General features: G+C 39.7%; 1 protein-coding gene across 3 annotated transcripts in view; it reads left to right on the top strand.

Annotated features, from left to right (window-relative positions):
• The window catches only part of ALS2 (alsin Rho guanine nucleotide exchange factor ALS2), a 36,218-nt gene extending 14,903 nt beyond the window's left edge, over nt 1-21,315 (top strand). For 2 of the 3 annotated variants that reach the window (XM_039701089.1, XM_039701007.1), the window contains exons 11-34: nt 225-405; nt 2,132-2,197; nt 4,628-4,790; nt 5,580-5,711; nt 5,946-6,074; nt 6,387-6,457; nt 6,808-6,874; nt 7,162-7,364; nt 7,508-7,573; nt 8,981-9,079; nt 9,579-9,743; nt 11,617-11,728; nt 12,029-12,106; nt 12,218-12,351; nt 14,223-14,411; nt 14,673-14,790; nt 15,313-15,470; nt 16,219-16,341; nt 16,840-17,016; nt 17,409-17,454; nt 17,946-18,007; nt 18,613-18,762; nt 19,020-19,116; nt 20,587-21,315. In XM_039701089.1, the coding sequence (XP_039557023.1) occupies nt 225-405; nt 2,132-2,197; nt 4,628-4,790; nt 5,580-5,711; nt 5,946-6,074; nt 6,387-6,457; nt 6,808-6,874; nt 7,162-7,364; nt 7,508-7,573; nt 8,981-9,079; nt 9,579-9,743; nt 11,617-11,728; nt 12,029-12,106; nt 12,218-12,351; nt 14,223-14,411; nt 14,673-14,790; nt 15,313-15,470; nt 16,219-16,341; nt 16,840-17,016; nt 17,409-17,454; nt 17,946-18,007; nt 18,613-18,762; nt 19,020-19,116; nt 20,587-20,625 (2,825 nt within the window). In that variant the 3' untranslated portion in view covers nt 20,626-21,315. The remainder of the gene's footprint in view (nt 1-224; nt 406-2,131; nt 2,198-4,627; nt 4,791-5,579; nt 5,712-5,945; nt 6,075-6,386; nt 6,458-6,807; nt 6,875-7,161; nt 7,365-7,507; nt 7,574-8,980; nt 9,080-9,578; nt 9,744-11,616; nt 11,729-12,028; nt 12,107-12,217; nt 12,352-14,222; nt 14,412-14,672; nt 14,791-15,312; nt 15,471-16,218; nt 16,342-16,839; nt 17,017-17,408; nt 17,455-17,945; nt 18,008-18,612; nt 18,763-19,019; nt 19,117-20,586) is intronic. The other variant, XM_039701178.1, reaches the window with a different exon arrangement.
• Nucleotides 21,316-22,336: the final 1,021 nt, after the last annotated feature.

Raw genomic sequence — 22,336 nt, 5'->3', positions numbered from 1 at the left:
TTCATTCTGTTAATATTTGCACTTTCCTGTTGATTTCACCTGAAATCCCTTCATTATTTGAGCTATATTTAGTCTAAAACTGTTGAATTTCTGATTCTGGATAATGTAGCCATGAGGTGAAAGTGCTGATAAAACATCTAAACAGCACCATGTTGGAGATTCTCTCTGTTAATGGGTTCTGCTCTTTGGTAAGGTAAGCTAAATTGCTTTCTGGTCTGTTACAGATAATTTGGGCAATGCAAATACAATCCAGTTGTTGCAGGAAATGGCAAGCAGGTTCAGCAAGCTGTGCTATCTCATTGGTCAACATGGAGCTTCTTTAAGTAGCTTTCTTCATGGAGTAAAAGAAGCCAGGAGCCTGGCCATCCTGAAGCATTCCAGTCTCTTTTTGGATAGTTACACTGAGCAAGTATCCAATTCCCTCTCATCTTGAGTCTCTGCAGGCTTAATCTACTGACTGCAACAAGCCCTGAGTTAAGGGAAAGTAGGTTATAAGGAAAGTTATGTAATTGTTGCATTGCTGTGATTTAGAAATGTGTGGAGAGTTTTACACAAATGGATTCACTTTGTAGTGAGATGTAGTTCCATGTCTTCACCAGTGGAGCACATGAACAGCATCATCTTCCTTTGTGTAAAACTCTGGTTACAGACTCTTCTTTGGTTGCTGTCTATAAACCTAAATATCCATCACTTATTAAGGATCTTGTAGTATTATGTGATAAGACTTACCATTGCTAGGCTGCTAATTAAAGATACCTTTGGGGGTTTATTGAGGTTACAAAATGCTTTTTCAATAGTCATTAACTAAAGATTACAACTGCCACCCAAAGCTGGAGCTGCTTTAATACTGAGAGGGTTTATTGAGGTTACAAAATGCTTTTTCAATAGTCATTAACTAAAGATTACAATTGCCACCCAAAAGCTGGAGCTGTTTTAATACTGAGAATTAAGTCTGGATTTTCCTAGTTATTGTTTTGGTTGTCTTAATGCATTTGGGAGAGAAGACCTATGCAGTCAGCCTGTTTTCTGTCTTTGTCATCAGTAACTTACAGTTTCTGGACAATTTTATTTAAATGTGACAGAAGTGTCATCATACTTACAGTTTTTTGTGCAAAATAATGGCTTAACAGAAAGTTTAAAAGTGTTGTATCTGAATGTAGCCTTGGTTACCAGATAACTGAAAATATCCAAGAAAACACAATTTTGATGTTATCAACTTCAGTTGTTGTGCAGTAGTTGTCAACTTTGTTATGCAGTAGCAGTTTGAAGGACAACTAGTTGCATGTTTTTGAACACAGGCACAACTGAGAACATTTTTGCTAGGTCAGTGATGAACTTATGCTGTATCACCCTAAAAGAAGCTTCCATCTTTGTTTATCATATAGATTGTCATAATTCTAAATATGTGTTTTCTCATTTTCTTACTCAGTCTTCAACTTGAATTTTTTCTTGTAACCTGGATTTCCAAAATTGGTTCTCATTACTCAGAATAGAAGGCTTTAATTTTTTCTTCCTCAAACACTGAAATACCTAATCTCTGTTCTCACTGCTGCTTATCTTCTGCTCTTCCCCTTTGCTCCCTATTGCTTACATGTTTTTATGTGTATGGCATCAGAGCCTTGGCATTACACCATGAGTATCTGTCAAGGATCAGTCAGGCAACACAAGTATAATCTGTTAAATGGCCTAAGCAGTGACCCCTTCCCTTGGTGAAAGGTGGTTTTGGTTTGGTTTTTTAATAGTGATGGGGAGAAGTCGTGGAATGTTAAAGAGCAGGAAAAAAGAAAATTCCCCTATTTAAATTTCCATCTTGACTGTAATTAGAAGCTACTAGTACTAAATGGTTGAAACAGGTGGTTTATTCTGTACACATCCAAATCTGAGAGAAACAAAAATAAAATTAAAGTATTGTGCTAATGGCAGCAGTAATGTGTAGTAATGTATGTTCAGTGCTCCATGTGGAAGGTGAATGCCAAGTGTGCAATAACACTGAGTGTTGCTCAAGTACTGTACAACTTGTGTAGTAAACAATATTACAGACATCATCATAAACTCTTGGACATTTCAACAGTTGCTGCTTTCTGGGATGTTTTCATTTTGTAATTGAAGATCTTTTTCTTCCCTATATTAGGTATTGTACTTCAGTAACAAACTTCCTCGTGATGGGAGGATTTACGCTCCTTGCAAAGCCAGCAATGTAAGCAAACCTTTACCATTTTTTGAACATTTTTATCAATTAGCAAAGAACTGTAAAGAATGGAGAGTGTATGTGTGTAGTAATGATCATGCAGAGACTTACTCTTAGAATACTTGAGTACACAATTCCTTTTCCTTCAAATAAAGAGAAAGTTTTGATAAAAGTTTAGGATAAAATGTTGCTGAGTTCAGTTAGTTCATCTTGAAGGTGGAAAAAGGAGGAAAAAAAGCTTGTTATGGGAAATTCCCTCAAAGAAACACAGAGTTCAGATCATGATTTTTTAAAAATTTCAGATATATGAGGTTAAATGTTCATCATTATTCAGTGTTAATGTTTATTCTTTCAAATGTTGCTGTCAAGAAAATACCAAAGAAAATGAGCTCCAGTAGATTAGGTGAATTAATTTCATTTGAATTATTTAAGTTTATGGAAGTGCTTTAAAATGATGCAAAAATAATATTTCTGTATGTGCATCTTCTCTGCCTCTCAAGGTTTCTTTGCTCTATTTCATGCATAGATGCTGTAAATGTGAGGAAGGAATTGTATTTTAAGGCCTGAGACAGTACAGTTGAGGTTTCTAGATCCTGAAGCTTTTTTCTCATTTCTGTAGAGTTTTTGTCCAGGAAATAAAATAATCCTGCTGGGTCTCTCACACTAGTGCTTTGAAGAAGTTTTTGTACTGAGGGTAATTTTAAATTTGTCTGTGGAATTACTGCCTTTCCTTCACAAATTCTGTATCTGGAGTAGTTCAGTTAACATTTATGGAGCACTTTGAATGCACTGTGAATTATGGTACTGGAAGGTCTTGGAAACACAGGTACCTAGGACAAAGAATATTCTGCCCTCTGAGGATCAGTGCCAAAGTCTAAATACAGAATCACCCTGCTGAGAGACACTGAGAATCTTTTTTCATTGGTCAGGATTTTTAGGATGACTTAGAGGAAATCTTAGTTAAGTATAAGCTTGTTTATAATTCATAGTGAAATCACCCAGTGCTGAATTCATCACATCAGTTGTCACTGCTGGGTGTCACAGCTTCTACTGCAGCCAGGGTCTCATTAGGTAAGTAACACTTCAGGAAAGATGTTGTGCAAGTTTTGTCCTGCTTCTTGCAAAGGAAAGTAAATAATATCTTTTCTGCTAATGATGAATTTCCCCCCACTCCTTCCCTGAGGGGTACTGTCTTAAGTAAATGGTTAAAGGTGTCCACCCATCTTTTATGGATGTTCTGCAGCATGAATGCATTAGATGTAGTCCTGACTTTAAAAAAAGTACTTTATGGAAGTCTCCATAGTTGGCAGGTTTTTGAGCATGTCCTCTAAAAGAGTAGACAAACTGTAGTGAGTGTTGTCTGTTATTGTTTGATGCTTTTCAACAGAGAAACCTCCATGTGAGGATCTCAAAATTAAAAATAGCAAGCTGTCCAGAGGCATAAATTTAAAATTAGGAAAAACAGTCTTCTCTCTAAAGAAGACGTTATTCCTAAGACTGGTTCAGTAACAGAGTTCTTAAGTACCACTAGCAGAGCTGCACAAGGTACAGTATTTTGTGTGAGATGGCATCTCACCAATTGTGTAGCATTCTTAGGGAGTCTGCTGTGAACTCTGATCTGTTTTGCTGTCCCTGGGGCCTGCTTTCTCAGCCTCACCTGATTCTTGCAACTTGTGGTTTAAGTGTTTCCCAGCTGGATGTGTTTCAGTTCACCTGTCCTGTGTGAGCACTGGTGAGCACACACCTACAGCAAAGGAGAGGGAAACATAGGTGTGCTTTCCTTTTAAGGAGGAAATCCTGGCTTTGTGTGCTAACATACTGTCTTCAGAATCATTTCCCTCTTCTTCTCTGAGCTAGATTAGTTCTCCCTCTTGGAAATCAGACTCAGAATTGAACAGATTTCCTGCCTTTCTTTGAGGTAGGATGTAATTTTTGTAGTTAGGGGAAGAACTGCTCAGTTGCCAGAAGAAATTATTTCAGTATATTTAGGGAAGTGCACTAGAGCAAAGTTAAGATTCTTTCAGGCCTTCTTGCATGAATCAAGAGTGCTAGAAACTTACTACTCTAAAAACAATGGGGATGTCTTTCTACCTGTTTGTTCTTTACTAATCAAGTGGTAAAGAGGAAAAAGGCGATTGGTTACACTCCAAGTGAGCAATACCGTCAACTTCCTTCAGCCAGTTTGATGACTGAGCATATGAAGTTACAAGTAAAAAACAAGTCTTGTATTGCAGTTTTAGCTACATGTCTTTACTGTTGTACTTCCTCAAACTAAATTGAACAGATGAATAAGCAGCATGCATTTGCCCTTAAAATTTTTATTGGTTTATGATAATTCAAAAAGGGGCAATCTGGGCTCATTTACATACAACATCACTGATGGCTTAATGTCTTTTTTCTTCTCTCATCCCTCTGTTTCCCAATGGTCCCATCATTTAGAGACTTCTTGAGTAAAAACCAGGAGCTGTTACAGAAACTGTCTGAGAAGAACGAGGAAAACCTCCAGCTAGTAGAAGTTTTGAATGCTCTGTTTTTCATGCCGTTTGGACGACTTCATAATTATGCCAGAACTTTGCTAAAGCTTGCCACGTGTTTTGAAGTGGTAAGATGGTTTTTTTATCTATAGTGCAATAAATAAACACATGAAACTTATAGTTTGGAAGTAACTGTGTGAAGCAAATGCCAGGTAATTAAAACTGGTTTATTCCTCAGAGGAGCTACTTCAACCTTGTATTTGCTGCAGGGAAGATCTTGTAGATTTATTTGCATAATCTTACACCACCTGCACAAATCACGTGACAGGTAGAAACTTGTCATTTTGCCAGAGCTTGTTTGCGTGCCTGAGTGCTTAATTGCAGATATATTGTTTTGATGTTTGCCTGTTGATTTTCAGTTTCATCTGGCATCATTGCAGCTGCCCTTGGTTGTCATACTCTACAAAAAACACTACATATATATTAGGTAGACTTTTACCACCCATTTAGATGTGTATAATTACTTTGTTTTGAAATAAAAGATGATTAAACATGCACTGTAACTACTTGTACATTTAGCTCAATATTGTAATTAGTAATTTAGAGTTGTTCCTGCAATTATAAGCACTACTTCTGAGACAGCTTGTTAAGCTGCAGGAAAGTAGATCATGTGATTGTGTATTAGTCATTCTTCTTGTAACATTCAGGGACCTTCTTGTGATTTTTAAAAACCTATCAGGACACTAACAGAGCATGTGACTGAGAAAATAACTCTATCTGCTCTGGTTATTACCCAGACCAACTGTCATGCCCTTAGTGCTGATTTAATAAAATGAGCAGTTGGATTGCAGCTTGCTTGGTGGTGTTGGTACAGGGGTTCAGCAGCACCCTCAGCTGTGTCCTGCCTTGCCCTACAGGCATCCCCAGAATACCAGAAGCTGCAGGATTCCAGTTCATGTTACGAGAACCTTGCTGTCCATCTTAGCAGAAAAATGAAAGAAGCAGAATACACCCTTGGCTTCTGGAAGACCTTTCCTGGGAAAATGACGGTATGGTGGCGATTGCCAGTCCATTGGCAGCTTGAATCTCTTGCTCTTAGTGCCTGTGTCTGTTACTGATGCTGCTGTCCCAGTTGCACTTGCTGTGTTTTCCAGCTGGTGTTGCTGTAGTACTCTTTACTTTGGAAAGGTGGGGCCTTTGCTGTGAAAACCTAAAGCACGGGCCTTAAGTCACAATCAGTGAGGAGTGGGATTGTGTCATTTTGCTTTTGGCCCCACCTGCAGGACTCCTTGCGGAAGCCGGAGCGGCGTTTGATCTGTGAGAGCAGCAATCGCGCCTTGTCCCTGCAGCACGCGGGAAGGTTCTCTGTGAACTGGTTCATCCTCTTCAACGATGCTCTGGTACATGCTCAGGTGAGCCAGCTTGCAGCCAGCAACAAAACCTTTTCTCTGCTTCAAACCACATTACATATTTTTCATATAGTGAAGTTTTTCTAGTGTAAAAATAAATCTGAAATTATGTGTCTTTTTAAAATTTGATTGCATTGCCCTGTGGCTGGCATGGTTTCTGTTGGCTGTTTCTTGAAGTAAAGTGGTGGAAAGAGTCCCTAATGTTCAGTTTTTCCTAGTTCTCAAACAACGGGGAAAAAATAAACCATTTGGAAAAAAATGGGGCCGGGTTAATGGATCAGTAACTGGTGATGTTTCCCTTCTCCTTTCCTACAGTTCTCAACACACCATATTTTTCCCTTGTCCACATTGTGGGTAGAAGCTCTTTCAGAAGAAGCTGGTAATGTGTGAGTATTCTTGTTGTGCTGAAATAGTCTGATCTTCTGAGAGAGAAGATGAGCATTTTGTAACCAATTACTGTGAACTTGGATAGAATGCAGTGATTGCAGCCATATCTACCCTTTTTTCTTGTTTCAGAAAATGCATTTCTATGTCTTAAATAAAAGTTGTGTAAACATCAGAAAGAATAAGGTGGTCGAGAGGGAAGCAAGTTGTCTTTGCTGCTGCTTCTTTTTATTGCTGTCTTGAAGGGAATGCTGGCTGGGGTGGAGAAGAGAAAACACAGTATCAATGCTCTAAGAAACCTTGGGGTTTCAGGATGGAATGTCACAGATTAAAATACTTTTCCCCTGTGTAGGAACGGGTTGAAGATTACAACACCTGAAGAGCAATTTGTTCTTGTTTCTTCAACACCACAGGAGAAGGTGGGCATTTCTACAAATTTGACAAGACTTTAGTCATACAAATGAGGCATTTTCCCCTACTGTGAAACCAAACTGGGAGAAGGATTGCCTGAGTATTCCCCACTAAAGAAATCTTTCTGCATCTGAGTGTGCAGGCTTGCTGTACATGGTGCCTGAGTGTAGCCATGTTTCAGTGCACAGCACTGTGCTGAGCAGTGGCAGTGATTGATTGTGCTTGCTGCAAAGGTGAGAGTCAGTGCAAAGACAGGTGTTGTCTCAATTCTGTCATGAACCACTTTCTGTTTCAGACCAAGTGGTTGAGGGCAATAAGCCAAGCAGTGGATCAGGCCCTTAGAGGGACTTCTGACATGATTCTGTATGGAGCTGGTGGGAATGTGCCAAGACAGGAGCCTCCTATTTCTCGCAGTGCCAAATACACCTTCTACAAGGACCCTCGATTCAAGGATGCTGTTTATGATGGGAGGTGGCTTTCAGGAAAACCCCATGGAAGGTAAAAGCATTGGAATGGAGCTGTTGAAACCAAAATGAAGTGGTTGCTGTAGCAATAAGTAGGCTCACTCACAGAAGGTATTTGTAAAGTGCAAAGTGAGCTAATTATCTTACATATTTGCATGGGTTTGTATTTTTTTCCAGAGGGATCCTAAAATGGGCAGATGGACGAATGTACTCTGGGACTTTTCGGACTGGGTTGGAGGATGGGTAAGATATTCTAACTGCTTGTGGAGCCAGGCAAGAAATACTTTTTGTTGTAGGAGAAACTAACAAAACCGTTTTAATTAAAGGTTTTGCAGTGAATCTTACTGACCTGTCTTACAACATAGCACCTTCTCTAGTGTTTTCTTTGCTGTATTTCTGGAAGAGCAAAGGTTTAGCAATTTAGCAAAGAGACAAAATCTTGAATTGAGACTTCAAGGTTTGGGTGAAAACTAATGATAGTATGTGATGTCAATGATGAAGATAAGTAGTACAGAGGAGACTGAAAGTAGGCTGAATGGAAGGTCTGGACATTATCATGTTATCTGGTGAAACAAATAAAACTACTTGAAAATAACTTAATGTATTACACAGCTTTGAATTAATCTGTGGACTTTATTGCTAAGAATCTGCTTAGAGCACTGTTGTGGCTGAGGGGTTAACTTATTTCCGAAGGCATTTTTATATGTATCTTGTGAGCAGACATGTCTGTATTGGGCAGGATAAAAATATGTGAGAAGTCCTATTGGCTTCAAAATGTATTTTCAAAATATTGCATTGGAGGGGAAATTGAAATGGGATCTGACTGCAGACAGCTTTTTAAAATTCCTCTTGGCTATTGGTAAAATGTCAAACTATAAAACAAGACTAGCGCTTTAGTTGTTTGTAACTAAGTAACTAATCCTGGAGATTTTAGGGTTGTTGGAGATGGAAATACTGCAAACAAGTCCCAACCAGAAAGAAATAGATTAGTATTTAGCTGTAATTACTGAAACTATCAAATGTGTATACTTGTATTTCAGCATGCATGTTATGGTCTCAGCAGTTAACAGCAGTGTCATATTGGGTGGACATGCTCTGAAGAGAACCTTCAGAACTGAATTTTGATCTCCTCAGGAGATTAAAATCAATAAATACAGTTGTGTATCTCATTATTTTCAAGCATATAGCAATTGTGAATAATTCCTTGTCACTGAGCATAATTGGAAGATAGCATCTTTTGAAAAATGAAATCTTGAAAAATACCTGCCCTCATCTCTCCCTGATGAGTGGAATTGGATTAACAGAGTGTACTTGGATTATCAAGAACTGAAGAAAATAATAAAGGTAGAAGCAGTCTTTATGATTTGAAAAGACTCATGGCCTGAGAAAAGTGCTGCAGTGTGGCTGTGAGAGCAGTCTTTACAACATGTCACAATCAAACAGGAGAGAGCAGTATGGACTAAACTGACCATCTAGTGATGCTGGAATTATTGCTTTCTTTTATAAAAACTATCATCTGTGAGTGCTGTAGTTGGATGCACAAAAATGAGAGAGAACGTTCTGATTTTAGAATCTCTGTGATGTGGATCTGCTCTGTTAATGCAATGTGTTGGTGTTACAGCTGCTTGTGTTCCATCTCTGCCCTGGCAGGTATGGTGAATACAGAGTGCCTAACAAAGCACTGAATAAAGAGGACCATTACGTGGGATACTGGAAGGAAGGCAAAATGTGTGGGCATGGAGTGTACAGGTAACTTGTGGCACTTGTGTTGTTGTCACTGCATGGCTGCAGGAGAGCAGGGCTGATGCTCTGTGTGTAGCTTTCTTACATTGCAGACTTGTGGTTGTAGTTGTTATTTTCTGCTTTGCTCACAATGCAACTGTACAGTGGTCGGTTTTTAATGTCTGCTCTAATGCTGCTGCCACTTTACAATAAGAGAGGATTCTTTATTCTGAGAGATAAATATCACCTCCACTGGCCTTACTTGTTGGGCAGAGAGTGGCTTTAAAACAATAAAACATCCAAAGACTTGTATTAAAGTGTCACTTTTATCCCAAACATACTTTAACTGTAGTTGCTCTTTGGTGTGGTTGTAATGCAGTTCCTAGAAGGAAAAAGAGAAGGGTTGATCTGTTTGGGGGAAGCACCCAGCAAAACAAAGTCAATCAAAAACTCCCAAACCAGCCCCCCATCAGAGCAGTAGGTGAGAGGACTCTTACCTGCTCCTGTGTTGTTGTTGCTGTTCCAGCTATGCTACGGGTGAGGTGTATGAAGGGTGTTTTCAGGATAACATGCGGCACGGGCACGGGCTGCTGCGCAGTGGGAAGCTGACCTCTTCTTCTCCCAGTATGTTCATTGGACAGTGGATAATGGACAAGAAGAGTGGTTATGGAGTTTTTGATGATATCACAAGGTAATGCTTCCACAAATCCTTTCAACTGGGGCATGACATGCAATTGCAAAAAGTAGGAAAGGATTTGATTTGTGAGTTCTAGTAATAGTGTGTCTTTTTTTTTTCTTCTTTATTGCTGGGCTTTCTGGATTGATGGTATAAGGAAGTGGGTCTAGGAACTGTTTTTTGGTGCTGCTTCTAGAGTGAATGGTGGAGGGATTGCACTGTTCTTTTCTGCCTTGCTTTTCTGTCATACTCCTGCCTGAAAGCTAGCTCTCCGTATAGTGTCTTATTGAGGCGTTGTGTTTTGCATGTGCTAAAAGTATTAAGAATTCATCTGAGAAGTATTCATTCATCTCAGGCCTATGAGAGTGGGTTGTTCAGTGGCAGATAATGGTGCTCATGAATTTCAGCTCATGCTCAGGTTTTCCATTGGCTTGTTCTGTCAGTGCAGTGGAGGGAGGGTGCTTCCTCTCAGGGCAGATTACTGAAATGGTCTCAGAGACAGACTTCCACTCAATATGTGCAGTAAGTGAACCCTGAGCACACATCAGTATAATCTGTCTTTCAGTCACCAATTTAATTGTTGTTTTTCTGGAAAGAGCTTTTGGTGAATGCTCAAGGAACTGTTGTTGGTTTAACTGAATGCCCTCTTCAAAAGCAGGCAAAAGTCTGGAGTGTAAAGGGGGGGATACTTTTCTGAAACAGAGCTGCTGTAACATCTCTAGGTATTTCCTCATGTCAGTTTTGCACCTAGTCTTGCTCAGGGGTGGTTGTACTTACACTGTAGTGCCAAGATGTGACTGCATACTTTCTTCAGTCATTTATTTTCCTAGGACAAATAGATACCAGCTCTTCTTGCAAATCCTCTCACCTCCAGAATTTGTAAATGCAGTGTTAGTTCATGGTGAAGGAGGAGTGTGGCATTTGCTTTTCACTCCAGTACTACACAAACATGAGTGACTGCCCTGATGTAGTTTTGCTTCTGGTCTCTGGGAAGTCATCTGTGTATCTTTGTGTCCTCAGGATTTGTTTTCTGCACTTATTCTGCAGCCCAGACAAAACAGAAATAGCTTCAGACACTATTGCCTGCTGTCATTTTTGCAAAACAGTTGTTTGAGTTTCCATCCCAGTAAGTGAGCATGCAAAATCTCTCCAAGGGGCCTTCACCCAGCAGAGGCCTCTGTAGTTGGCAGGATGAATCATCAGACAAGCTTCCTGCCACCTTATGGGGCCAGTCAGCTGGGAGAGACCCCTGAGCTTAGTTTAATGGTTGGGCTTACTCTCTTTACTATAAATATCATTTTTCCTGGGTACATTTCAAGGAAAACGCTTGGTAACAAGCACAATTGTGTCAAATCAATCACTAGTTTCCCTCTAAAAGCAGAAAAAAAGGCCCTGAGAAGTTTTTTTATTAATTGCATGGGGAAAATGTTACATTCTCTTTCAGAGCAACTGGACACCTTGGTTTCTTTTGATTTTTTTATTCTCTTCAGTTTGAGTCATGAGACTTTAGGTAAAAGAAATAAAAGCTTTAGGTAAAAGAAATAAAAACTTTAGGTAAAAGAAATAAAAACTTTGGCAAAACAAGCTGCTCAAGTTCCTTGGGGTGCGCAGTGGGTTTAACAGGGCTGCAGCACTGTTTCAGCCCATCAGCTTGCTTGGATATGGCCAATTTGAAAATGTGAATTGGGAGAGAAAGTTCACTCTAATTTATTTGTATCAAAAAGAGTTGGTATTTCTGTGGAGCTGGTGAACCCAAACTGGCAGACTCAAAGCAATTGCTCTATGACTCTTCTGATGATTTCTGTACTGGTCAATGTGGCTGTAAAGCCAAAGAAAGACTAGAGATGTACTATTCAGGCTCTGTTTTTCCCACTTCATTTTTCTTCAGAGGAGAAAAGTATATGGGAATGTGGCAGGATGATCTTTGCCAAGGCAATGGTGTTGTGGTTACTCAGTTTGGACTGTATTACGAAGGAGCCTTCAGCACCAACAAAATGATGGTGAGTTGGACACCACACCCTGGGCTTAGGGACTGCTCCTCTAAGGGTGGCAGCTTTCTGAGGCACATGGAGTGTGTTGGGCTGTGGAAACCTTCTGTTCTTCTAATCTTCTATCGCCCATGCTTTTAGAATTGCCTTTATTATCCCTGCTCTGTTTTACCTAGGACTACTTCAGAAAGAGCTTAAAAATGACTATTTGCTAAGAATTAATAACAGGTTTTCTAAAGTGCATCTTTAGATCTGTGGTCTGCCCTTCTGATATAATTACTGCTTTGTGTTCTTTGTGTTCCTTTTTTGTAGGGGACTGGAATTCTGCTTTCTGAGGATGACACAGTCTATGAGGGAGAATTTTCAGATAACTGGACTCTGAGTGGAAAGGTCAGTATTACAGTTGTCACTCGTAAACTGTTCACCATCCAAGACAATAAAAAGGTTGTAATTTGATTCCCAATGGATTTTAGTTAAAGTTTTTAAAAATCTTTTCTCAAGGGAACATTGACCTTGCCAAATGGAGATTACATTGAAGGTCTCTTCAGTGGAGAGTGGGGATCTGGAATAAAAATCACAGGAACCTACTTCAAACCTAGTTTGTATGAGAATGAGAAGGACAAGCCTAAAGCACTGTGAGTGTTGAATAATAAATAATTATTATTTTAAATAATAAATATGGTTCAGTATTGCTTAGGAGCAGAACAATTGTCTTTTTCCAAAGACTGGTCAAAAATACTTCTTCCAAAGAAACAGTGAAGATTTGAAAACATTTTTCCTCTTTCTTGCTGCTCAAGAAATAAAATAAGATAAACATACTGTTACAGTTATTCTTGCATTAATTACTACTTGAATATGCAAATAGTGGATGAAATTACAGGACAGCTGATGTGCTGTTACTGTGCTGTAGCAGTCTCAATTTTCTTTTGCCTATGTTGGAGCTGACTGATAGAACCTGAGTTCACAGCTGCTGACTTCTGAGCTCCTGAGAAAGACTTATATTCCATTGGAGTGGTTAAGTTAATCACACACCTCTCTGCCTTCTGCCAGTTACTTTGTTAGCAACTTAATGAATTAAGTGTGTCACTTAATAGTGCCAGTGGGGGTATATTTGGACAGAATTGACTAGATCATCCACCTCTTCCAAACAGTGTAAGAAAATAGAAGGTTGCTGATTTGCAGAAGAGCATTTTAATACCTTGGCAAAGATCACTTTTAAAAGCATCCATAAATCCCTCTGTATAGCAGATGCCTTAGGGCAATTCTCTTAATTTTTTCTGGGGGAAAAAAAACCAAAACATGTTAAAGTTCTAATTGATATATCTTTGAGTAAAAGAGACTGAAGTAAAGAGTTGATGGTGATATGTTGCTATGTGGTAGGACCATGTAATGGTTATTCAGTATCTTGGAAATGTGCTCTGAAATTTCAGATTAAAATGGGAAACATGGCTCTAATATTTTTACATAGATTACTTGTCAGTTGGCTTCCTTCCTGAAGCTTTCACTGGTAATTTCTTTTGACAGTGCTGACACCTACAACAGCATGCAAGTTAAGCAGGGCCTCCCTGCTGAACTGAACACTTGCAGCCTTTGCAGCTGTCTGCTTTTTACCCCAGTAGGGAGTCTATGAATAAATGTATATACATATTTTTGAGGATTGCTTGTGGAATAAGGGTTTCATCTGTCCTCTTCTGACTGTCTTCAAGTTGAAAATCTTCTGGTATAATTTCTGAAAAGGCTTAGAGCCTACTTTTTCTGCTTTGTGAAACTGGCAGCATGGGGAAATTACCTGTGTTGGTAGTTCTCATCTCAAATATGCTGGAAGAAATATTAATGAAAGGTCTGACAATTTCTGACACTTGATTTAAATCAAGTTAGACCTGTTAACCCTGACAGCACTTACTTGTTTTGAGAAAGCTTTTCAAAGCCGTACATTTCATTATATGTCTGAGATATCTTTATCTATATACATGGGTAGAAGAGCTCTTGGTTTTCTTCTGGCTATAGGTGATCCCTGAGCATTGTCTGGCAGTGAAAGGATGCCTGAGGTGGTTTTGCTCTCTATCACCACATCCCTAACATGCCCAGCAACATTATCTGTAGTAGTAGCTGTGTACCCATCCTTGGTATTTATGTGGGTAGCTGTGCTACTTGTACACTCCAGGGTAGCGAGATGCTTGGGACTTACTTGTGCTGTGTCCTTGCTGCATGAATGTGTCCTGAGACTTCTGAATGGCTACCGCTGGTGAAGATAAGCACCAGATCTTTGTTGTACCATTCCTGGATGGCTGCAAGAAAGAGTAAAACTAACAAGGTTCATAGCTGTTCTCTAATATAGGTATTAGTAGTAGGCTCGAACTTTATTCTTAGTGATAAAACTTGGTTCCCAGTAGAGTCTGTTAAGTTTCTCAGCTTTTGATAAAACAGTGTGAGAGATGAGAGTGACATTAGCCATGGGTGGTTTTCAAGCTGAATGTGTTGTTTCATTGCTATTTGATTTTAACAGACCCACTGGTCATTTTGTTAGGCGGAAACTTGGGATCCTGGCAGTGTCCCCTGATGAGAAATGGAAGGCAGTATTTGAAGAATGCTGGAACCAGCTTGGTTGTGAGAGCCCTGGCCAGGGGGACAGATGGAAGGCTTGGGACAACATTGCAGTGGCTCTGACCACCAACCGACGGCAGCACAAAGACAGGTTGGCTCCTAGAGAATGTGTCACCAAGCAAAACAGGATGGAGAAGGAAACTGGAACTGCACTCAGCTCTAAACTTGAAACTCTGTAAAGTTTTAGTTAAAACAACAGCAAATCCCAAGTGAAATCATAGCCTTACTGCTTTGCACTACAAACCCTTTCAGGGACATGCTGATGTTTATTACTAGTTGAGCTGTTAATGTCAGGGGATTTTTCCCCGTTGTGTGTCTCAACCTGTACGATGTCTGTCTTTTTAAACTGCAGCCCGGAATTACTGAGCCGCTCACATACCCAGACACTGGAAAGCTTGGAATTCATTCCACAACACATTGGTGCCTTCACCCTGGAAAAATATGAAAATATTAAAAAATATTTGATAAAGGTATTGTGACTTAAATGCTCATATAATAAGGCATGGCAAGGCATGCTCACTTTGTAATAGCTTTCCTAATTACTTCCATGTTTGTACTCTTGTAATCCATAGTTCATGCTTGCTCATCACTTAATATATTGAAGTCCACAACTAAAACTAAAATCATTGAACACCTAATGAATGCTCTCTTAAAGTCACTTTCTGTTCAGTTACTGTTTTCATTCTTTGATGTTGGATCCACTAAATCATCTTGAAATACTTGCTAATTTTTGCCTGTTAATTTTAAGAGTACTGGACCAAGTAGTAGCACAAGTTCTTGTACTGTCTTGACTCCTATAAAATTGTGTTTAGCTGACACAGAAATTTCGTAATCTAAATGGCAATTTGTTAAATATAACTAATTTTTGAGATATTTGTAATATTTTTTGAAAGCCTGTAGTTGAATCTCTCACCCAGCTGAGTTAGATTCAATTTTTTAAATTTGTCTACCATTGACCTATCTGACTGGCCAATTAATATACTTTGTCTCAGGCTTGTGATACTCCTCTCCATCCCTTGGGCAAGCTGGTGGAAACACTAGTGGCTGTCTACAGAATGACCTATGTTGGAGTAGGAGCAAATCGACGACTGCTGCAGGAGGCTGTAAGGGAGATCAAGTCCTACCTCAAACGCATCTTCCAGCTGGTCAGGTAATGAGACTCGTTTCCCAGTCAAACTACTGCTGAATTCATTAAAGCTGCCCCATGTACTGAAGCTGTCTAGTGTTGTACAGTTCAAAGGTGCTGTCATTGTTACTTAATTTTGGGGATTGCTTGTATTTTCCTATCTTTTTAAGGAGTCTTGACTATTTTGCCAAAAATGGAAAAACTAAAGTCTTTATACCTAGTGCGCTACATTCTACATTGTATTTCAAAATGTGACTGTGAGCAGCTCACCTGGAGTATGGATTTACAGTTTAGTGTCTGTGGATATCAGTGCTGTGCAAAGGCAGTGTTCAAAGGGTATAGAACACTCGTGAGGATAGGGAATCCCAGTGTGTTCCATAAAGTTCTTACCAATATGGCATTAAAGTTCTTACCAACGCGGATGAACAATTTTTCCTATGAAGAGCTGGCTTAGATTCTCGAGAATAACTACAGCTTTAATTGTGTCCTGCCAATCTGAAAGCAGAAATACTCCAAATCACTAACAATTAGAAGCCTTGTCTGGAGAGAAGTGATGTTAATGACAAGGAAGAATGTCCTTGTTATTGGAGGGGTTGGCATTCCTGTTTTCCTCCAGGGAGCTGGCACTCTATGTGTGTTAGCTGTGCTGTCTTAGCCCACCATGTATAATTTTTGCTGGTTTTTTCTCTGTCTAGTCTTGCCTTAGTGCTGAGATCTGCGGGAACGTCTTGATGTGACCTCCTCAAATGCTGTTACGTGTGTTGCCTTTTAGGTTCTTGTTTCCTGATCTCCCGGAAGAGGGCAGCACAATTCCATTTCTGACAACGGAGCCAAAAGGAAGGCGATCGTTTTGCAGTGGGAAATCTGATTCCAGATCAGAATCTCCTGAGCCAGGGTACATAAAGGGAAAACAAATAAAAACTAACAAAGCCTTTATTTTATTTGTTGCATTTCTTTTTCTTCTTTGGAGGAGGAAAGATAAACAGTATTCAACTGATGGATCTTAGAAGTGGTTTTTCTTCCCCTTGGGTTTTGATGACAGATTCTGATAAGCAAACTTCCATGTTATGGTTGTAATAAACATTTCATGCTTGTCCATGCAGTGATTCTCTACTTAAAACAAAATTTGCTTTTGTCTGTAACGGGTAAGCAAGTTAAGGCTTGGGCCCGGGCTTCAGAAAAGGATTTAGAATAATAGCACTGAAGGTAATTTATAATCTTATCAGAGTTGCTATTTGATAGATTTATACTTATTTTTTTACTCTTATTCCCTCATAGAATAGGTTTATGCTACATGAAAGATTTGTTCCAATGACTTTCATTCAATTTTTATAGATAATTAGGTTTTTTATGTCTTCCTCTACAAACCACCCTGTTTGTTTTTTTGTTGCAGCTATGTGGTAACCAGTTTTGGCTTGCTGCTGCCTGTATTACTGCCACGCCTCTATCCCCCTCTGTTTATGTTGTATGCCTTGGACAACGAGCGTGAGGAGGACATTTACTGGGAATGTGTTTTACGCCTAAACAAACAAACTGATATGGCTCTTCTCAGCTTTCTTGGAGTGCAAGCGTGAGTATGCTGCAACAAAACAGAAACTGGAGCAGGTTATGGCAGGTAATTAGGTAAAGCAACTAAAACAAAGCCCCAGTTTTCTAAAGTATTTTCTCTGATTCAAATGCATCTAAGCATGTCTTCAAGCTAATTAGAAGGGTTGAGAGACTGAATCAAACCTTCCTTCTTCCAAAACAGGGAGGTGGAAGGGATGGGAAGGAGGTAAAGATTGATGTTGCTCCAAAATCAGAGTGAGACATTTCAAATTACAGTTTCCTGGGTACCTGTGGGAGGTGTAGTTGATCCTGTAAGAAGGGCTGTTGTATCTCAGAACATCATGACTTCATTCCTGTAATGCAAAAAATACTTTAAGAATGTTTTCTCAGTGGACTGTGTTGGGTTTCTTGCAGGAAATTTTGGCCAGGAACTGTGTCCATCCTTGGAGAGAGTAGAAAGGTATGTTCATTGGGCCTTGTTTACATGTTTTGCCCAGTGCTTCTTTCAGGAAACTGAAATCATCAGAGTGATCAAAGAATTTTTGGCCAGGCTTTTTGCTTAAGATATGCCATGTTATTATATTTCCCTTAAGTTTGCCTACTATTTAAATGCTATGGTGATGACTTAGCAGGGGCACTGGACTAGATGATCTCCAGAGGTCCCTTCCAGCCCCAGCCATTCTGTGATTTCTTACAGTGGCCATCGGGCCAGCTTTGTCACTCACTGACTGACTTGGTAATGAATTCAAGAGACCTTTGCTTGGTCTCCAGTTATGAAAGTTTGAGAATGAAAGTCTAGCAAGGAGATTTTCAAGCTGCTTAATTGAGTTATATCATTACATACTTTCTGATTAGAAAAATGAATAGTTTACATTCTTAATCGTTATCTTGTTGAAAGAGGCTCAACACTGAACAGTGGGGATGCTGATATATCTTACCATGATTACACAGGTATCATCAAACACAAAAGATGCCTGCTTTGCCTCTGCTGTTGAATGTTTACAGCAAATCAGGTAATTCTTTGTAATTTGTCTTTCAGTGTTTCACTGTTCCTGCTATAGTAGCATTGGGTTTACTTGACTGGGATCCTTTACATGTCACCCATTTTGTTCACCTTTGTAAGAGAAGTCACTAAGACATTTTCCAGTTCTGAGTAAACATGCAATTTCTCCTGCTGGGGAATGAAGTGTTGCCTCATAAACATGACTGAAAGGTGTCTGTGGGGCACCATTTAGAATCAAAGGCATAAGGATATCTATCAAATACACATGTGAATTTCCAAACAGCTGTGGTAAAGTGACCTGAGCATGGGAGGCTTTTCTGTGTCTGTTGTGCAAGAATTTAAGAAATTAGGAATATTTTAGAAAGGCGTTTTTCCTCTTTTACCACTATATTAAAACACCATAAAAGAGTGAAGAGAGTCTCATTTGCAGTAGTGTGCCTTGGTGTGGTGACTGTAACCTGGGTGCTGTGCAGCCTTGGCAGCCCTGGCTGCTGCAGTGTCTGACTGACCTCCATGGGCATGGGATGGCCATGCTGGCCAGCAAAGCCTTCCTAATTTACATGCAGATCTCTCACTTCTTACTGTTATCCTGGTTTGCTTTTGCTCTCCAAATAGTACCACATTTACCCCAGCTGACAAGCTGAAGGTGATCCAGCAGACTTTTGAAGAGATCTCCCAGAGTGTACTTGAGAGCCTTCAGGAGGATTTTCTGTGGTCCATGGATGACTTATTTCCTGTTTTTCTCTATGTGGTGCTACGAGCCAGGTAGGCACCAAGGGTGGCATCAGTCAGAAGCTGAGCATGGGCAGGACAAGTACTTGTGTGTTAAACGCTCCTGCTGCTTGTTATAGGATTAGTAACTGGCTTTTTGTAACTATAAATTCTCCAATTTGACTGTTTGATTTGGTCTGAGAAGGCCTTGAACAATCTTTATTGTGAAAAGGCCCTGAATTCAGAATTAAGAAACATTATACTGGCAACTTTTGTTCCCATGTTCACTTTCCCACTCTCACATGTGGCAGGATAAGGAATTTGGGGTCTGAGGTGCACTTAATTGAAGACCTGATGGATCCCTATCTCCAGCATGGGGAGCAAGGCATCATGTTCACTACCTTGAAGGTATGAAAATTATTCAGAGTTATTAAAGGCTTTCTTTGGAAATAATCAGCTTTCAGCAATGAAGATCACTTAGGACAATTATATGAACATTAGGCTATAACTTCTTTGACTTTTTTAATTGAAATTTTTTACTAGGATAGGCAAGGAAATTTAATGTGGAGCTTTAGCTAACCTCCTAATTGCAGGTGCCTCTAAGAAAAATGGTGTAATGTGCAAATATGGATTACTGAAAGGTAATATTAGTTACTGTTGGAGTGTTCTAAATGCTCAGTGTCATTCCCCTGCAACTTAACAAGCCTTACTCTCCCTATAAAAATTGAAATGAAGTGCTTCTTTGGCGATGAGCCATTCCATTAAAGTTTAAGTCTAACATTACATCAAGACTTCCCAAGAAGGCAGTTTTAGCGAAAAAAAAACCCCACTCTGTCACTCTCCACATTTTATGAAGTATTCTTGTCTTTTTAAGTATGGGAAAAGGAAGAGAGCATGTTTGGAAGAATATCCTGCTATACACTCAGACATTCATGATGGATGGAAATACATTCATTTGGTACCTCAAAACAGTTTATCATGTGGATCTTGGGACAATTCAGCTGTGTGGAGCCTTTTAGTGGTGTTGCTTTGGAGGGAGGCTGTTAATTTCAAACATAAATAAAAATCTTAAAACTGAAGTGTTAGGTTATCATGATTGTATTTTCTCAAAATAGTTGAGACCAGAGGATTTCTTTTTTTAAGACCTATTAGTTCATAATGTTCAAAAAAGGAAGGTTTGCATTGGTTCAAATTTACTAAAGAACCTACATGGTGGAAGCCGAAGTAGAATCTAATTTGCCATGAGTGCAAATGTTGTCTGAGACATTTATATTAAGTTTCTGATCCTGGCTGACCTGAACCAGTGCATACTTGAACCAGCATTAAGAAGTGAATAACTCTAAACAGAAGGTCAGGGTGATGGAAACGTTTGCTTTTCAGTCTGAGTGCTTTTGAAATGCTTCATGCCTGCATCCTTATCCTGTAAAAAATATTTTCTGGTTTTGAGTCCTTCTCTCAAAGGGCAGAGAGACTTGTAACCAAAAATATGCTTTCATCTTGGCATAGCTGGGAGCTGTGAAAGTATTGAGTCCCGAATCATTCTATCTTGCTTGATTAGGTGTTGGATGTAATTTGTAATGTAGTCTCCTGTTGCTCATTTTGCTAGCTTATGTATCAGAAGGTTCTCATGTGTGGAAGTGTCACTGCTTCTAGAGAGCCTTGTCCTGCGTTCTCAGGTGTTGGATGTAATTTGTAATGTAGTCTCCTGTTGCTCATTTTGCTAGCATATGTATCAGAAGGTTCTCATGGGTGGAGTGTCACTGCTTGTAGAGAGCCTTGTCCTGCGTTCTCTTGCATAGGAAAAAAATCAACCTTTTTGTGTGTGATGCTTTGCTGTGAACTGGCACTTGTACTAATCTGAACTTTGTTTTAATTCAGGCATGTTACTACCAGATTCAACATGAAAAGCTTACCTAGACCATCTCTTACAACCTTCCTCTGTGGGATAATCTACTCAGTGGAACTTCACTAATAACCACTTCTTTCCTGAAATGGCCCTCAGAAAATACTTGGTTATAGTTCTGCTGCTACAGATTAAAATATTCAGTTGTTTATTCTGAACTCTTGGTTCTAAGATTCAAAAACTGCAGCCAGAAGCTTTCTGTGAAGTGGTGATGAAGTTAAAGACTAAGAAGAAATACTTTCCTATTCTAACAGAAAGATTATTTATTCCTTTTAAATTACCGTGCTGCACAAAGGCATGGCATCCACATAGAACACATGTGAGAGTCTGGACTGCATGGCTTCCAAAGCAGTGGGTTTGTTTTTATTATTCCTGGTTTGTCAGCAGAAATGTTTAAAGGGAATGAATTGCACCACAGAACCATTTGGTCTTCCTGAATTAAGCTGTATGTTTGTTTATTTAAGAAAATAGAAATATGTTAGTATTTATAATGGGTACCTATAGTGTGTTTGGCTATTACGGTTTTGAGGCATCTGTGTTGAACAGCATTGCTGAATGCATATTCATGTGCTGTTGTGGAAATAATCACACTGTTACAGACTTCCTATTTACTAAAATTGTAAATACACAGGCATTTACCATTCTTTCTGTCTATGAAATAAATAAAAGGCACTGACCACTTCAGATTTTGGCACTGAATGAAATGCTGTGCAGTGTTCAGTTTGCTTACCCTGAGGACAAACGCTGTCTCTGTCAGCCCCTGTGGGCTGATGCGGAGGTGAGAAGGGTGAAGGGTGCTTTTGAACAGATGTGCTGGGTTGACCTTGGTTAACACCAGGTGCCCACCAGGCTCCTCTTCACTCCCCTCCTCAGCAGCAAGTGATGTTTGGTGCCTTTGTGGGAAGCGGGGCTTAGCATTCAGAGCTGTTGCCCAGAAGCAAACTCCTGGCACCGATGCCAAGCTCTTCCCACTGCAGGGAAGCTCCCAGGCAGTTCACCCTGCAGGCTGCGTTGGGTTGGATTCTCCAGCAGGTTTGGAACTCTGCTGTCGCTCCTGGTTCTGCCTGTGCTGAGCCAGAGCTGCCTCTGAGGCAGAGCTTCAGTGCTTCCATGCTTCCCACTCAAGCAGGATGCACTGGACTGTCTCTCTTGGCACTAATTAGGTGTTCCCACTTTGGGAAGGGTCCCTGCAGTCCTGTAGACAATCCTGGTCACACCTGCTGGAGCAGTTCGCCTTGGAGGCTGCAGAGAAGAAGTTGGTTCCCTGGAGAATCTGTGAGTGTGTGTGTGTGTTCTGTGGTTTATGGCTAACTTCATTTATACCAATAACACCAGTGGGTAACTACAGTATTGTAGGTGCCAAACTGATTTAAAAAAATAAAAAAGGGAGGAGAAATGTAGATTACAGAATGTTATAATAGATTAAGTTATGTTAGACTCCCTAGATAATGCTTATCATACTTTGCAGTAGTGGTCATGGCTTGTATATTGGCATCTAAATAGTAAGAACCCATATGCCAAAATACTGTTGTGTTGAGCAACAGCTGCAATGTAGCAGTTTTCATAATAAAGTAAAAGTAATTGGTCTTTTCAAAATTATTTCTAGATTTATCAGAGAAAGGGAAAGAGTAATTCTGGAACGATGATATTTAAAATTACTGTTAAATTGCAACAGACTATAGTGATGAGAAAATATAGAGTGGACTTCAGGTTTACAAACAACTT

This window comes from Passer montanus, unplaced genomic scaffold (genome assembly GCF_014805655.1).
Source record: "Passer montanus isolate IOZ18808 unplaced genomic scaffold, ASM1480565v1 scaffold1, whole genome shotgun sequence".
Classification (NCBI taxonomy): domain Eukaryota; kingdom Metazoa; phylum Chordata; class Aves; order Passeriformes; family Passeridae; genus Passer; species Passer montanus.
The sequence above is the reverse complement of the archived record's forward strand: the minus strand, read 5'-3'. Positions and strand labels throughout refer to the sequence as shown.